This window comes from Salmo salar, chromosome 12 (genome assembly GCF_965601325.2).
Source record: "Salmo salar chromosome 12, fSalSal1, whole genome shotgun sequence".
NCBI classification, from domain to species: Eukaryota; Metazoa; Chordata; class Actinopteri; order Salmoniformes; family Salmonidae; genus Salmo; species Salmo salar.
The window spans coordinates 68,847,119-68,864,372 of NC_138302.1; the positions used below are offsets into that span (position 1 = coordinate 68,847,119).

Here is a 17,254-nt window from a genome sequence, read left to right on the forward strand (position 1 = left end):
ATTTCTCTGTGGTGAATCATTAACTCACATTACAGAAGTTTCTCTGAAACTGAGAGCATTAACTCCCACAAGTAGTGTTCTTAACACAGGAATATTACAATCAAACAGAGTATCACCAGAAATAACACAATAAAACTTGGGTGGTTACTGATCCTGAAGTTTATTTCTCACCTCAGTTCTGAAGTTTGTCATGGAGTCTTTGTCTCTCTGTGCAGTATCTTGTTCTTTGGTTCTTCTATGTGTCGTGGTTGTTCTGTTTCTCTGTCACACAGTCTTTTCGTAGTTTATCTGTCACTCAACTGGTTCCTTCTCTTTTTAAACTCTTGAGCTTCCTCTAATCTTATCATTGGTAAACCCCAGTGACATCATACGTGCTGCATAGCGGTGTGTTTTGTTTCATGACGGATCTGTTACTTAATTCTGATCAGTTCCGAGATTTCACAGCACAGAATCTCCGTGTCAGTTTGCTACTATACATCTCATTTTGTTCAAATTAATTTGGAGTCAAAGCTCACTCTGCCCTGGTCAGACAAAATAACTTAACAATCAGTATACAATAGCATTTCTATGAACATACTGTACAGCATCACCACCCCAGTCATTTTGTAATAATTTATTCATCTACACAATGTTTTTTTTTACAATAAGGAAGCTCTTTTTCTCACATCGATAAAACAGTCTACATTTACAATAATGATTCAATACAGTTCTCCTAAATAACATTTAATATATTTATACACATATCATTTATTTATTTATTGCAATAAACAAGAGTCGTTAGCAGGAGTGCTGTAAGTATTGCTACAATTTCCCAGTCCTTTACCCTTCTTATACTGTATGAGAACCAGTTTGGTGACTTTACAGTGACACCAGGCTCCAACCCAAGCCTGCTCATTTGTATGGGTTAGGGTGAGGTTAGGTACGGAATACAGACACATGAGGCAGAGCAGGACAACAGTCTCCTCTTAAAGTGAAAATATATCATTAATTGCAATACACTGGAGCTAATATTGCATATTATACTACTATACATCACATCACTGCTTGTGATAAGCATATGAGAGAAAAACAGACACAGGTTCATGGTCCTTATTCATTTCCCCTCTGTTAACTGTAACCCCTTTGACATAATTTTTTACTTCAAAACATCTTCCATTACAGTGTCTCTCACTCACTCACGCCACACTCAGCTTGCTGACCTCCAAATATTGGAGGTCAGCAAGCATCCCGGGAATGGAAATCCCACTTCCCTTGTGTTCTCAGTGGAAGAGCCTGCCACCATCAGATCTCTCTAAGGCTTCCCCTGTTGTTCACAGTGTAGAAACAATGAATTTAAGACACACATACCACACTGTGTTGGGTCTGTGCAGTCATCCTAAAGTTTCCAGTAAAGGTTCAGAAATTAGCAGTCTCGTTAAGTCGCTTCCAGTTTGAATGAAAGTGGTCACCATTGAGGCATAATGCCCTTCATCTGTCTCTATCTATATCCAGAATACACACACGCACAATCACAGAAAGACACACACAGACGCAATAATTAGACAACAGCCATACAAATGAATAAGATAAGGGCAGAACCTGGAGGAATGCTCAACCGAACCAATTGACTCCTTGTAACAGTTCCAAATTGGCCAGTCTCTTAACAAGAGGGACTCACATACCTTCGCATACACTACAGACACACACAACACAAACACACATACACACGCACACTCACAAAGTTTTACACTCATAATTTGCTGCTGATACTCTGTTCTTTATTTTACTCTTACTATTATATATCCTGATGCCTAGTCACTATAGCCTGCCTTCATGTACATACAGTGCATTCGGAAAGTATTCAGACCCCTTGGCTTTTTCCACATTTTGTTAGGTTACAGGCTTATTCTAAAATGGATTAAATCGTTTTTTTTCTACACACAATACCCCATAATGTCAAAGCAAAAACAGGCTTTTACAGTTGGACTCATCAGACCAGAGAATCTTGTTTCTCATGGTCTGAGAGTCCTTTAGGTTCCTTTTGGAAAACTCCAAGCAGGCTGTCATATGCCTTTTACTGAGGAGTGGCTTCCGTTTGGTGACTCTACCATTAAGGCCTGATTGGTGGAGTGCTGCAGGGATGGTTATCCTTCTGGAAGGTTCTCCCATCTCCATAGAGGAACTCTGGGATCTCTGTCAGGGTGACCATCGGGTTCTTGGTTACCTCCTTGACCAATTACTTTTTCTGCCAGATTGCTCAGTTTGGCCGGGCGGCCAGTTCTTTTTAAAATCTTTTAAAAAATCTTTTTTTTCTTCTTTTAGCCCTTTTTTTTCTCCCCAATTTCATGGAATCCAATTGGTAGTTACAGTCTTGTCTCATCGCTGCAACTCACGTACGGATACGGGAGAGGCGAAGGTCGAGAGCCATGCGTCCTCCGAAACACGACCAAACCAAGCCGCACTGCCTCTTGACACAATGCCCGCTTAACCTGGAAGCCAGCCACACCAATGTGTCGGAGGAAACACTGTACACATGGCAACTGTGTCAGGGTGCATGCGCCTGGGGTGGCCAGCTCTAGGAAGAGTCTTGGTGGTTCCAAACTATTTCCATTTAACAATGATGGAGGCCTCTGTGTTCTTGGAGACCTTCAATGCTGCATAAATGTTTTGTTACCCTTCCCCAGATCGGAGCTCTACGGACAATTCCTTCGACCTCGTGGCTTGATTTTTGCTCTGACATGCACTGTCAACTGTAGGACCTTATATAGACAGATGTGTGCCTTTCCAAATCATGTCCAATCAATTGAATTTACAACAGAGGGACTCAAATCACCTTGTAGAAACATCTCAAGGATAATCAATGGAAACAAGATGCACCTGAGCTCAATTCCGTGTCTCATAGCAAAGGGTCTGAACGCTTATGTACAGTTGAAGTCGGAAGTTTACATACACTTAGGTTGGAGTCATTAAAACCTGTTTTTTCAACCACTCCACAAATTTCTTGTTAACAAATTATAGTTTGTAGGACATCTACTTTGTGCATGACATAAGTAATTTCTCCAACAATTGTTGACAGACAGATTATTTCACTGTTAATTCACTGTATCACAATTACAGTGGGTCAGAAGTTTACATACAGTCGTGGCCAAACGTTTTGAGAATGACACAAATATACATTTTCACAAAGTCTGCTGCCTCAGTTTGTATGATGGCAATTTGCATATACTCCAGAATGTTATGAACAGTGATCAGATTAATTACAATTAATTGCAAAGTCTCTCTTTGCCATGCAAATGAACTGAATCCCCAAAAGACATTTACACTGCATTTCAGCCCTGCCACAAAAGGACCAGCTGACATCATGTCAGTGATTCTCTCGTTAACACAGGTGTGAGTGTTGACGAGGACAAGGCTGGAGATCACTCTGTCATGCTGATTGAGTTCGAATAACAGACTGGAAGCTTCAAAAGGAGGGTGGTGCTTGGAATCATTGTTCTTCCTGCGTCAACCATGGTTACCTGCAAGGAAACACGTTCCGTCATCATTGCTTTGCACAAAAGGGCTTCACAGGCAAGGATATTGCTGCCAGTAAGATTGCACCTAAATCAACCATTTATTGGATCATCAAGACCTTCAAGGAGAGCGGTTCAATTGCTATGAAGAAGGCTTCAGGGCGCCCAAGAAAGTCCAGCAAGCGCCAGGACCATCTCCTAAAGTTGATTCAGCTGTGGGATCGGGGCACCACCAGTACAGAGCTTGCTCAGGAATGGCAGCAGGCAGGTGTGAGTGCATCTGCACACACAGTGAGGCAAAGACTTTTGGAGGATGGCCTGGTGTCAAGGAGGGCAGCAAAGAAGCCACTTCTCTCCAGGAAAAACATCAGGGACAGACTGATATTCTGCAAAAGGTACAGGGATTGGACTGCTGAGGACTGGGGTAAAATCATTTTCTCTGATGAATCCCCTTTCCGATTGTTTGGGGCATCCGGAAAAAAGCTTGTCCGGAAAAGACAAGGTGAGCGCTACCATCAGTCCTGTGTCATGCCAACAGTAAAGCATCCAGAGACCATTCATGTGTCGGGTTGCTTCTCAGCCAAGGGAGTGGGCTCACTCACAATTTTGCGGAAGAACACAGCCATGAATAAAGAATGGTACCAACACATCCTCCGAGAGCAACCTGTCCCAACCATCCAGGAACAGTTTGGTGACGAACAATGCCTTTTCCAGCATGATGGAGCACCTTGCCATAAGGCAAAAGTGATAACTAAGTGGCTCGGGGAACAAAACATCAATATTTTGGGTCCATGGCCAGGAAGCTCCCTAGACCTTAATCCCATTGAGAACTTGTGGTCAATCCTCAAGAGGCGGGTGGACAAACAAAAACCCACAAATTCTGACCAACTCCAAGCATTGATTATGCAAGAATGGGCTGCCATCAGTCAGGATGTGGCCCAGAAGTTAATTGACAGCATTCCAGGGCAGATTGCAGAGGTCTTGAAAAAGAAGGGTCAACACTATAAATATGAACTCTTTGCATCAACTTCATGTAATTGTCAATAAAAGCCTTTGACACTTATGGAATGCTTGTAATTATACTTCAGTATTCCATAGTAACATCTGACAAAAATATCTAAAGACACTGAAGCAGCAAACTTTGTGGAAATTAATATTTGTGTCATTCTCAAAACTTTTGTCCACGACTGTACACTAATTTGATTGTGCCTTTAAACAGCTTGAAAAACGAGTCCTATATCAACATAACCTAAAAGGCCGCTCAGCAAGCAAGAAGCCACTGCTCCAAAACCACCATAAAAAAGCCAGACTACGGTTTGCAGCTGCACATGGGGACAATGATCGTACTTTTTGGAAAAATGTCCTCTGGTCTGATGAAATAAAAATATAACTGTTTGGCCATAATGACCATCATTATGTTTGGAGGAAAAAGGGGGAGCTTGCAAGCCAAAGAACACCATCCCAACCGTGAAGCACAGGGGTGGCAGCATCATGTTGTGGGGGTGCTTTGCTGCTGGAGGGACTGGTGCACTTCACAAAATAGATGGCATCATGAGGAAGGAAAATTATGTGGATATATTGAAGCAACATCTCAAGACATCAGTCAGGAAGTTAAAGCTTGGTCACAAATGGGTCTTCCAAATGGACAATGACCCCAAGCATGCTTCCAAAGTTGTGGCAAAATTGCTTAAGGACAACAAAGTCAAGGTATTGGAGTGGTCATCACAAAGCCTTGACCTCAATCCGGTAGAACATTTGTGGGCAGAACTGAAAAAGCATGTGCGAGCAAGGAGGCCTACAAACCTGTCTCAGTTACACCAGCTCTGTCAGGAGGAATGGGCCAGAATTCACCCAACTTATTGTGGGAAGTTTGTGGAAGGCAACCCGAAAAATTTGACCCAAGTTAAACAATTTAAAGGCAATGGTACCAAATACTAATTGAGTGGATGTAAACTTCTGACCCACTGAGGATGTGATGAAAGAAATAAAAGTTGAAATAAATAATTCTCTCTACTATTATTTTGGCATTTCACATTCTTAAAATAAAGTGGTGATCCTAACTGACCTAAGACAGGGAATATTTACTTAAATGTCAGGAATTGTGAAAAACTGAGTTTAAATGTATTTGGCTAAGGTGTATGTAAACTTCCGACTTTAACTGTAAATAAGGTATTTCAGTTTTTTATTTGTAATACAATTGCAGAAATGTCTAAAAAACATTTTTTTGCTTTGTCATTATGGAGTATTCTATGTATATTGATGAGGATTTTTTTATTTAATCAATTTTAGAATAAGGCTGAAACGTAACAACATGGAAAAAGTGATGCGGTCTGAATGCTTTCCGAATGCACTGTATCTACCTCAAATACCTCGTACCTCTGCATATTGATCTGGTACTTACTGTATTAATTCTTGTGTATTTTTATTCTTCTTGTGTTACTATTTTATTTTTAAACTCTGCATTGTTGGGAAGGGCTAGTAAGCAAGCATTTCACGGTAATGTCTACACAAGTTGTATTCGGCGCATGTGACAAATAAAATTGAATGTGATTTGATTCAGGCACATAGCAATGTCCCACTTTCCCTTTCCCTCTGTCTTCTTACAGACAATAAGACTGAAAGTGGAGGTCTGCTAGGAAAACAACAGTTAAATGGTTTAAGTCCATCATTTTTCTAATTTCTTATTGTGATTTCTTAAAAACATTTCCCTCTATCTTGATGCATTCACTACACATTTCTCCATTGAGTCACAGTGGGGTTTAGAATCTCTCTCTCTCTCTCTCTCTCTCGACTCCTCTCTCTCGACTCCTTTCTCTCTCTCTCTCCACTCCTCTCTCTCTCGACTCGACTCCTCTCTCTCTCTCTCCTCTCTCTCTCGACTCCTCTCTCTCGACTCCTCTCTCTCTCTCGACTCCTCTCTCTCTCTCTCTCGACTCCTCTCTCTCTCAACTCCTCTCCCTCTCTCTCTCTACTCCTCTCTCTCTCTCTCGACTCCTCTCTCTCTTTCTCTCTCTATTCCTCTCTCTCTCTCTCTCTCTCTCTCTCTCTCTCTCTCGACTTCTCTCTCTCTCTCTCTCTCTCTCGACTCCTCTCTCTCTCTCTCTCTCTCTCTCGACTCCTCTCTCTCTCTCTCTCTCTCTCTCTCTCTCTCGACTCCTCTCTCTCTCTCTCTCTCTCTCCCTCTCTCTCCCTCTCTCTCGACTCCTCTCTCTCTCACCTGATCTGACAACAGAGGATATATAGACTAACATCTATCATCCACAACACTAGAACATATATCTAGTACCTGGAAACATACAGTACAACGTACCTTGTGCCTTGATCTGCAGAGCAGGCACCTAATCTAGAACCTGGAACTACAGAGTGGGGTAGGTAGGTACTGCACTTTGATTATTGAACACCCCAACAGGGGTTTGATTATTGAACACCCCAACAGGGGTTTGCAGTAATGCACTATTGGTTCTACTGTACTATGAATTATGAAATATTACTAAGAGCAGAGGCAGCTACTGTGTCTAACCTAGTGTGCTTTTTATTTATTTTATGGAACTTATATAGCAGATGGCTTCGGGTGGGTGAGCACTGAACCAAAACTACAGAGATGTGGAGGAAACAGGAAACAGAACAGAGCTCAGTTTACTGAGTCAGCCATAGTTTGTATAGTTTGATCTATACATTTTTTTTTTGCTATACGTATCTCAGAGTCAACTAAATGTGGGAGGATTGAAGGAGGGAGAGCATGTACAGAAAGTCCATCTGAGTCTGTCATGCACCCTTCCTCTTTAAAATGACTGCAAGCCATCAATCCTTTGCTTTGGAAGTTGTCGAATGAAGAAAGGTGGAGAGGGACAGGCATAGTCTTGCTTCCGTCAAATGTTTCAGTCATAACATCTGTTGATTATCTATCAATGGTTTTCCCTGTTTACTTCACAGTGTGCTTCTTCCTGATTGGCCCCCGTCCCACCACCGTCAATAAGGGGAGAAGAGGATTGGCCCATGGGTGGTGCGCATAGGCCCAGGGGCGGGCCGTAGGAGGCTGAGGTGCGTGCCCTGTAGTGTGCTCTGTAGGAGGTGGTGGTGGAGGTGGTAGTTCTGAGGGTGAGAAATGGGACCAGGGGCACGCAGCTGAGCCAGCTGATTGGAGGAGGCAGCGGCTGCCATCGCCGCAGCAACAGCCAGGGTGTTGGGCAACAGTCCATGGCCCAGAGTTTTTGGAAGGTCCTTTGAGAAGGTCAAGGAAGACTGTGAGATCCAGAGAGAGAAACAGTGTAAAGGTCAGAATGAGAAATGAGAGAGAAGAGGCAGAGAAAGGGTATGCTGTCTATTTGGCAATCCAGTGATAAATTACTTAATTATCAATTAATGATTAAAGGCAATGAAAGTATTGCTATAGCCTACAAAAAGAGTGCATTACCACAAAGTCTGTGCGCTTCTTGTGCCGGCTGAGGAGGGGATTTGGCTTCCCAGCGACTCCATCCCGATGCCTTCGACTGGATATATGCTGTAGAACAAGAGAAGATGAAACGTATAGGTGTAGAGTAAAGTTGCCTCTAGATTCTGAACTGTAGTCAGTTTAGCATTTTCTCCACTTATGGTTAAGGTTAGGATTTGGGGAGGGGAGGTGAGGGGAAGCTGATCCTAGATCTGTACCTAGGGGAAACATCACTCTGGAGCAGTGGTCATGGTGGTCACTCATTCACCTGTTTGAGCTGCAGCTCAGAATTCACCCTCACGTTGCAGATCTCACAGTGGAAGGTGCGTTCCTGAGTGTTGGGGTCCGAGGGCAGCCCCCCTGCCTGCTCAGGGCTGGGGTTAGGGCCCAGCCGAGGGTACGCCTTGATGGGGCCCAGCCCACTCCTTGCCTCCAGGATGGTTTTGTGTTTGGTACCTGTCACCCATGGAGAGAGTGCTTTTTTTGTACATTTTGCAAGTTAATATCCTATAGATGCCATCGGAGAGTAGTCTAATTCATGCTCACATTTCATGATGTTCTTGTTATTATCAAAACGTTGATATTTTATGTATTTTTTGTACTATTAAGAAATGAGGGGACTTAATGACTGTAATATGGAATAAGCTACCCTGACCTTTGAACTATTGAACTATTTTGGCCAAAAATAAGATTTCACACCTGCCAAAAAAGGACAGGAGCGTTCGGCCGCACTAGGTCACCCAGCAGCCAGGTGAGAATTTAGTTATTTTTTGTGTGTTCTTTTTAAGGTTGCATATTTGTATTTGTATGTTCCTTAAACCATCATTTGTTTGTGGCTATCATTGTAATTAACCTAGTCCCCGGGTTATTTGGGGCAGAAGTGTGTGGTGAACAAGATCACATTGTACTTGGCCATAAAAAGGCCGAAGTATATTGAGCCAGAAAGTGTGGTGACATTAACTCGCCACTAGAGAGCTGTAGTGACACAGCCAAAAATGTTCAGGATTATTCAGCAGTTTTGGTAGCCTATATCCTCCTCTATTCTATCTGGTCATGTAGCACAAAACCATTTCTATTGTTCACTGTCATTTCACATTCAGTCCCTGTTCACCCCCTTTTGTCTCTTTAAAAAAAGAAACATCTCTTCTTTCTCAGTCCAGTTAAATACTTATTCTCACCCAATTCTACTCTCCTTTTCTCTCTTCATCCTCCCCTCTGCTGTACTGTTTCTTTCCTGAAGTACACGACAAGACCAAAAGTATGTGGACACCTGCTCGTCGAATATCTCATTCCAAAATCATGGGCATTAATATCGAGTTGGTCCCCCCTTTGCTGCTATAACAGCCTTCACTCTTCTGGGACGGCATTCCACTAGATGTTGGAAGATTGCGGCGGGACTTACATCCATTCAGACACAAGAGCATTAGTGAGGTCGGGCACTGATGTTGGGCGATTAGGCCTGGCTCGCAGTCTGCGTTCCAATTCATCCCAAAGGTGTTCAATGGGGTTGACATCAGGGCTCTGTGCAGGCTAGTCAAGTTCTCCCACACCGATCTCGACAAACCATTTCTGTATGGACCTCACTTTGTGCACGGAGGCATTGTCATGCTGAAACAGGAAAGGGCCTTCCTCAAACTGTTGCCCCAAAGCTGGAAGCACAGATTTGTCTAGAACGTCATGTCATTGCATGATGTAGCATTAAGATTTCCCTTCACTCGAACTAAGCGGCCTAGCCCGAAACATAAAAACAGACCATTATTTCTCCTCCACCAAACTTTACAGTTGACACTATGCATTGGGGCAGGTAGCGTCCTCTTGGCATCCGCCAAACCCAGATTTGTCCGTCGGATTGCCAGATGGTGAAGCGTGAATCATCACTCCAGAAAACAAGTTTCACTGCTCCAGAGTCCAATGGCGGTGAGCTTTACACCACTCCAACCGACACTTGGCATTGCGTATGGTGAACTTAGGCTTGTGTGTGGCTGCTCGGCCATGGAAACCCATTTCATGAAGCTACCGACAAACAGTTATTGTGCTGACGTTGTTTCCAGAGGCAGTTTGGAAGCTGATAGTGAGTGTTACAACCGAGGATAGATGATTTTTACTCGATACACAGTTCGTGCTCGTCTGTCCCGTTCTATGAGCTTGTGAGGCCTACCACTTTGCGGCTGAGCCGTTGTTGCTCCTAGCCTTTTCCACTTCACAATAACAGCACTTACAGTTGACCGGGGCAGCTCTAGCAGGGCATACATTTTACGAACTGACTTGTTGGAAAGGTGGCATCCTATGATGGTGCCACACTGAGCTCTTCAGTACAAGCCATTCTACTGCCAATGTTGGTCTGACTGCATGCTCGATGTTATACACCTGTCAGCAACGGGTATGGCTGAAATAGCTGAATCCACTAATTTGAAGGAGTGTCCACATACTTCTGTATATATAGAGTATACACCCATCACCAGCACATGGTTATATTTCAAAAACTAGTTTTGATGTCTCACTTTGGGATATGCCTGGGCCTGTCCACAGGCTCGAATTAACCAATCACACACCATCTGTTGGAGACAGACAGGTCAAGTGGTGAATGAGATGAGTCCCTCTCCTCCATAAAGGGAGCCACCGCCTGCCAACTGGTCATTCTCACCACTCTTCCTTGCGGAAGTGATTGCAGTCACAATAAGCTCTCTTCAGCTTGACTAAATTCCTGGTTTCCTACTTAACTGTTCTCAGAATGTTAGGTTTACACTGCCAAACGTAGAACTTCAGCTCCTGTTGATAGTTGAGTACCGACCGAATGGTTTTCGTTTCGAGTAGAATAAATGTTATACTAGTCTCCGCCTAGCTAGCTCCACATGGCTAGTTATCGAGGCTCGGTTAGCCCTCGCCGCAAGGCTTCGGCTAAGCCTAAGGTAGCACACACTGTAAGCTTTTAGCTAAATTGGCTAACTAGTTGCAAAGCTAGCTAACCACCCTAACAAAGGGCTAGCTCTCGTCCCAACGCTTAAGCTAACCTGGCTAGCTTTCTACAAAGCTGCCAACCACACCAGCATTACAACCTGCAACACAGTACTATTGCTATCACTTTTCTCTCATCTAGTTCAAACCTACACTTACTTGTTCGTATTAACTAGAAAAACACCTACCCAAAGTCTAACTGCCACACGGGGCTAGCTACAGCTTGCCTTAGCAGGTGTAGCTGCTAGCTAGCTAACGCACCACTATCCTCACAGCTGTAGTGTTCCCACACATCCCAGCTAGCTTTGGTCTCTACTAGCTAGCTAACGCCTAACTAAAGGCCAGAGCTTACATGTTGTTTTTACAACAAGAGGCTCAAACCCCACTACTGACCCCAGCTGGGGCGAGGTTATGGATAGCCTTGATTCCCTCCCCTCACTGTCTGACAACAGAGCGTTGGGGGAATATGAACTAGGGGATGACGAGGACGACAATGGGATTAATTTCATGGGTCTCCTCGACTTTGATACGGAGATGAACAGGCTCTTCCCCCTCTCAAGACCCAAGATCCCACCCCCAAGATGTGGGAGCTGATGAATTCCCTTTGGAGTATAGCCTCCCCAACATTTGCAATCGAGCTGTGGCCGGACTTGATATAGACTGGCAAGCTCCCTTGCGGGGCTTATATGATGGGAAAAGACTCCCATCCCGCATATCCCCCTCTAAGCAGCTCCCTCCCGCAGTCCCAGATGGCCTCAGAGAGATAATGGGATAAGCCCCTTACCAGCAATATCCTGGCTAGGGGCTTCCCGAGCAATGACAATCTGGAAGAATCTGGGTTTTGCAACCTTCTCATGGTGGAGCCGTCACTGGCTGACCATCTCCACCCCACACGAGGCGCTGCTAGCAGTACGGGCACTTCCCTCCCTGGACTGAGCGTTTTTCTGCCTCCATTTTCCATAAGAAGTACAAAGCCTCGGCCTTATCAATCACAGCACTTAACATGACCACTTTATTGTTGGCTTACCAGGCAAAGTTACTGGAGGATGGGAGAAAGCAACTGAATTCGGGGACCCTGAATCAGGACGGTTGGGATGAGATACAGTACTATGTATGATTATGGATCTAAACCTACGGGCCTCACGTAATGCCATTGAAGGCTGTGGTCGCGCCAGGAGCCTAGTAGTGGTGGGAGAAAGGGCACTTTGACTTGTCCAGCTTAACAGGCAAAGAAAAAGCTGACCTACTGTATGCCCCTGTGACACGCAAGGAGTTGTTCACCCCCACAGTTGCCGCCATGCGGCAGAAGTGTGACATGCGAAAGAAAGAAGGTGAAGTCAACTTCTGTCTGCCCTGCAAACCTGGGCCCCTGTGCATGTTTGATGTGACATTGCTGGAATATTCTCCTAACCCTAAGAAAACTGGAAATAGGAATGTTCTTGAAACATTCCCATGAAACGTGTCTATAACATTAATATTGTATAATCTGAGAACCTTTTAACTATGTTCTAGATAAGTTCTGCTTGACTTTGTTCACCAAAACATGCTAAAAATGTTTTCAGAATGCTAGAATGGTCTAACTAACAGAAAACTGGACACTCAAACACTAAGGGAAAATTACATTTTTACATACACTCTTATCCAGAACGACTTACAGTCGTGAGTGCATACATTTTTGTACTGATCCCCCTTGGGAATCGAACCCACAACCCTGGCATTGCAAGCACCGTGCTCTACCAACTGAACATTACGGGTAACATTATAAAAATGTTCTCTCTCTCTAGAATTGTTAGCTGGGCTCACACTTGTGCAAATGTGGAAACTCCCCAGTGTGTTTACATAACATAGGGAAAGCCCAAATGACTACATGTGTAACTAATTATTTGACTCTGTATACATAAAGTTTTATGAACTGTTCATCCTTAAACATAACAGCCATATTCTGGTAAGCTGGCAGTTTTATGAGGCAATATCAGAGATCAGGGTGTTTAGAAGACACATAAAATGTTGTGTTTGTAAACACTCAAGTATCACTTTGTGTGGCTAAATTTTAGCTTGCTGAAAATATCGAATTTCCTACAGGAATACTGTCGGGATAATCTGTTTCACAATAGGAAACAGTTTTCCCTCCGAGATGGCAATATCTATCTAGGCCAGAACTCTCAATGACAACACTTTATTATACATTACGTTATCAGTTCTCTTGATGGAATGAACCTTACCTTTATTGTGCGCCTCTAGCTGAGAGAGGGAGTTGACGGCCACTTTGCACAGTGAGCAGTAGAGCAGCTTCTTGGCTTTGTCCTCCTCAGACTCCCCTGAAGAGGGGCAGGGGGCTGGGGACGCAGTGTCAGGGGGGCCCGCCATGGAGGTGTCCACCTGGGGGGGACCAAGGGCCGGGGAGGATGTGGCGGTGGTAGACATGGGCGTACTCAGAGGGGGCAGGAGTGGGCACACAGGGAGCTGCATGGGGGTGTCTGGCACAGACATGGGGATGGGGCTGGGTGTCATGGGTGAGCTGTTTGAATGTGGGTGGGGCTGGGAATCACCTGTGAACAGAACAGATAGTAATAGTAAATGGAACGTTTTCGATCATATTATGTAGATCACACCAGATAATAATATGACGAGGACGATAATGGTGGTCCTGCTCCTGCAGCACCAGTATAGTAGTTTGTCTGACCCTACTGGGTCAAAACTCTGCCCCAGGGGGCCACACATCTGTCTCCCCCATCTGGAGTGAGTCAGGGTAGGGGGAGACACATGGGTCATGTCAGGTTATTCAGGTTGGAGAGAGTGAAAAGAAGGTCACTAGTACAGCACAGTACTTTTAATGTTACTGTAGGTTAACCACTGTGTGTAGCACAGGGTCATCTGGCCTGCTAATTGAAGGAATGATGCCTGGGAACCAAATCCTTGTCATTCATGACAGAAGCGTCTCTTAGCAGACATCCACCTGTAACACTCTATTCTGTTTCACGCCCGACATCTGACTAAACAGCTGTCCTTTACACACACACTGTCCCCGACTGAAACATCTGTGTGTGTGTTTAGGTTATGCCTCTGTGTGGGTTCACACACAGACAGACAGACACATATACACACGCACACACAAACACACAAACATACAAACGCACACACATGCACACATACACACGCACACACGTGTGTGTGCGTGTGTGTGTGTGTGTGCATGCGTGTGCGATATAGAGCACACGCACCCTGTTTGCTGGTGTCAGGGTCTGGGCTGGATGGTGAGGGGCCTGGTGGAGAGGGGGAAGCAGTGGGGGGAGCGGCCGGCTTGTCACCCTCCTTGGGGCGAGTCTTGGAGGTCTCGATGCCCTTTACCCTCCGAGCGTGCCGGTTCCCCTTATAGTGGGCCTCTGCCTGGCTCTGAGAATAGAACAAGGGGGAGGAGAGGGCATGATATTTCACATCATAATCCACATACAGTAGGTACTAATATTCATACACTTCATAGCAAATTCATATACTGTAGCTGAGAAGCTTGAACTTGCCTCTCTGATACTGAGGCCAAATACCTGAGCAACATGCTAATCTGATATCTGTGTATATTGGGGAAAAGTGATACTCAATCTGAAACAAGTGACATAATTCGCTCACCCCAATAGCAGCCTTAGCATGGCCATGGGACACCACTCACACCCTTGCTGTAATTTTCACACTGCGGTTGTGTCCTAAGCCCTATTTTACTGTTTAGTACAGTATCTGTCATCCACAGTCTTATTTATTGAGACCCAGTGAGGTCAGTGGAGTGAACTCGAGCCACAGTGTTGACTGGACATCTCTCAATAGATGGCGTTAGGCTGTCACATAGGCCCTGTGCTGTCCCTGCTCGGTACCTGCCTGTCCCTACTCTGTACCTTCCTGTCCCTGTGGCTGGCTGGCTGGCTGGCTGGCTGCCTGGCTGGAGCACTCTTCAGCAGTTCAGCAGATCAATTATGCCTTAATCTCTCATTCATTTATCACTGAGATCCCCAATGTCTGCCCTGCCTGTCACTGTCATTAGAGCTGAAGTTTTTATAACTGTCCTCCCTCAAAGCAAAATAGCACAGCACACAGCAGCTGAGCAGCACACACTCTCTGTAGTTTGTCGTCAATGTGATAACTATTTCAATGCCCTGTAAAACAAATGTACAATCAACGTGTTAGATTAGAATGTTATAAAGGGTAAATCTACAGTTGCTAGATCCATTTTGGGAGTTATAAATTAAGCATATGTAACCATTGATTCTAGAAGAATGTAACTTATAAATGCCTCAAGCTTAGTTCAACTGTCAAAACCCATCAGAACCCAAAATATACAGTGCCTTCGGAAGGTATTCAGACCCCTTGACTTTTTCCCCATTACAGCCTTATTCTAAAATATATATATATATTTTTAAATGTCCCTCATCAATCTATACGCAATACCCCATAATGACAAAGCAAAAACAGGTTTGGAAAATTCTGCCAATTTACTACAAATAAAAAATGGAAATACTACATTTACATGAGTATTCAGATCCTTTACTCAGTACTTTGTTGAAGCAGCTTGTGCAGCGATTATAGCATTGACTCTTCTTGGGTATGATGCTACAAGCTTGGCACAACTGTATTTGGGAGGTTTCTCCCATTCTTCTCTGCAGATCCTCTCAAGCTCTGTCAGGTTGGATGGGGAGTGTTGCTGCGCAGCTATTTTTAGGTTTCTCCAGAGATGTTCGATCAGGTTCAAGTCCGAGTTCTGCCTTGGCCATTCAAGGACATTCAGAGACTTGTCCCGAAGCCACTCCTGCGTTGTCTTGGCTGTGTGCTTAGGGTCGTTGTCCTGTTGGAAGGTGAACCTTCGCCAAAGTCTGAGGTCTTGGGCGCTCTGGAGGAGGTTTTCCACAAGGATCTCGCTTTGTACTTTGCTCCGTTCATCTTTGCCTCGATTCTGGCTAGTCTCCCAGTCCCTGCCGCTGAAAAACATCCCCACAGCATGATGCTGCCATCACCATGCTTCACCGTAGGATGGTGCCAGGTTCCTCCAGACTTGACGCTTGGCATTCATGCAAAATACTTCAATCTTGGTCTCATCAGACCAGAGAATCTTGTTTCTCATGGTCTGAGAGTCTTTAGATGCCTTTTGGCAAACTCCAAGCGGGCTCTCATGTGCCTTTTACTGAGGAGTGGCTTCCATCTGGACAATCTACCATAAAGGCCTGAATGGTGGAGTGCGGCAGGGATGGTTGTCCATATGGGAAGGTTCTCCCATCTCCACAGAGGATCTCTGGAGCTCTGTCAGAGTGACCTTCGGGTTCTTGGTCACCTCGCTGACCAAGGCCCTTCTCCGTTTGGCTGAGCGGTTAGCTCTAGGAAGAGTCTTGGTGGTTCCAAACTTCTTTCATTTAAGAATGATGGAGGCCACTGTGTTCTAGGAGACCTTCCCCAGATCTGTGCCTTGACAGAATCCTGTCTCGGAGTTCTACGGACAATTCCTTCAACCTCATGGCTTGGTTTTTGCTCTGATATGCACGGTCAACTGTGGGCCTTACATAGACAGGTTTGTGCCTTTCCAAATCATGTCCAATCAATTGAATTTACCACAGGTGGACTCCAATCAAGTTGTAGAAACATCTCAAGGATGATCAATGGAAACAGGGTGCACCCGAGCTCAATTTCGAGTCTCATAGCAAAGGGTCTGAATGCTTATGTAAATAAGGTATTTCTGTTTTTTATTTGTAATACATCTGCGGAAAAAAATAGTGTTTTCGCTTTGTCATTATGGGGTATTGTGTGTGTATTGATCAGGAACAACATTTATTTAATCAATTGTAGAATAAGGCTGAAAGTAACAAAATGTGGAAAAAGTGAATGGGTCTGAATACTTTCTGAATGCAATGTATACTGAACAGAAATATAAATATAAAATATAAACAATTCTACTGAGTTACAGTTCATATAAGGAAATCAGTCAATTGAAATACATTCATTAGGCCCACACATGACTGGACATGGGCGCAGTCATGGGTGGGCCTGGAAAGGCATAGGCCCACCCACTTTGGAGCCAGGCACACCCACTGGGGAACCAGGCCCAGCCAATCAGAATGAGTTTTTCCCCACAGAAGAGCTTTATTACAGACAGAAATACTCCTCAGTTTCGTCAGCTTGTCTGGGTGGCTGGTTTTCGACATCCTACTGGTGAAGAAGCCGGATGTGGAGGTCTTGGGCTGGCGTGGTTATACGTGGTCTGCGGTTGTGAGGCCGGTTGGACGTACTGTCAAATTCTCTAAAACGACGTTGCAGGCGGCTTATGGTAGAGAAATGAACATTAAATTCTCTGGACATTCCTGCAGTCAGCATGTCAATTTTAAGCTCCCTCAAAACTTGAGAC

At 44.5% G+C, this 17,254-nt stretch overlaps 1 protein-coding gene across 2 annotated transcripts in view; it reads right to left on the minus strand.

Moving 5' to 3' along the window:
* Nucleotides 1–17,254, minus strand: part of LOC106565522 (zinc finger protein 385A) — a 92,438-nt gene that overhangs the window by 2,924 nt on the left and 72,260 nt on the right. For both annotated transcript variants that reach the window (XM_014132751.3, XM_014132756.3), the window contains 5 exons: nucleotides 14,100–14,271; nucleotides 13,101–13,427; nucleotides 8,192–8,379; nucleotides 7,906–7,992; nucleotides 172–7,733 (listed from right to left, as the gene is read on the minus strand). In XM_014132751.3, coding sequence (XP_013988226.1) covers nucleotides 7,461–7,733; nucleotides 7,906–7,992; nucleotides 8,192–8,379; nucleotides 13,101–13,427; nucleotides 14,100–14,271 — 1,047 coding nt within the window. In that variant the 3' untranslated portion in view covers nucleotides 172–7,460. The remainder of the gene's footprint in view (nucleotides 1–171; nucleotides 7,734–7,905; nucleotides 7,993–8,191; nucleotides 8,380–13,100; nucleotides 13,428–14,099; nucleotides 14,272–17,254) is intronic.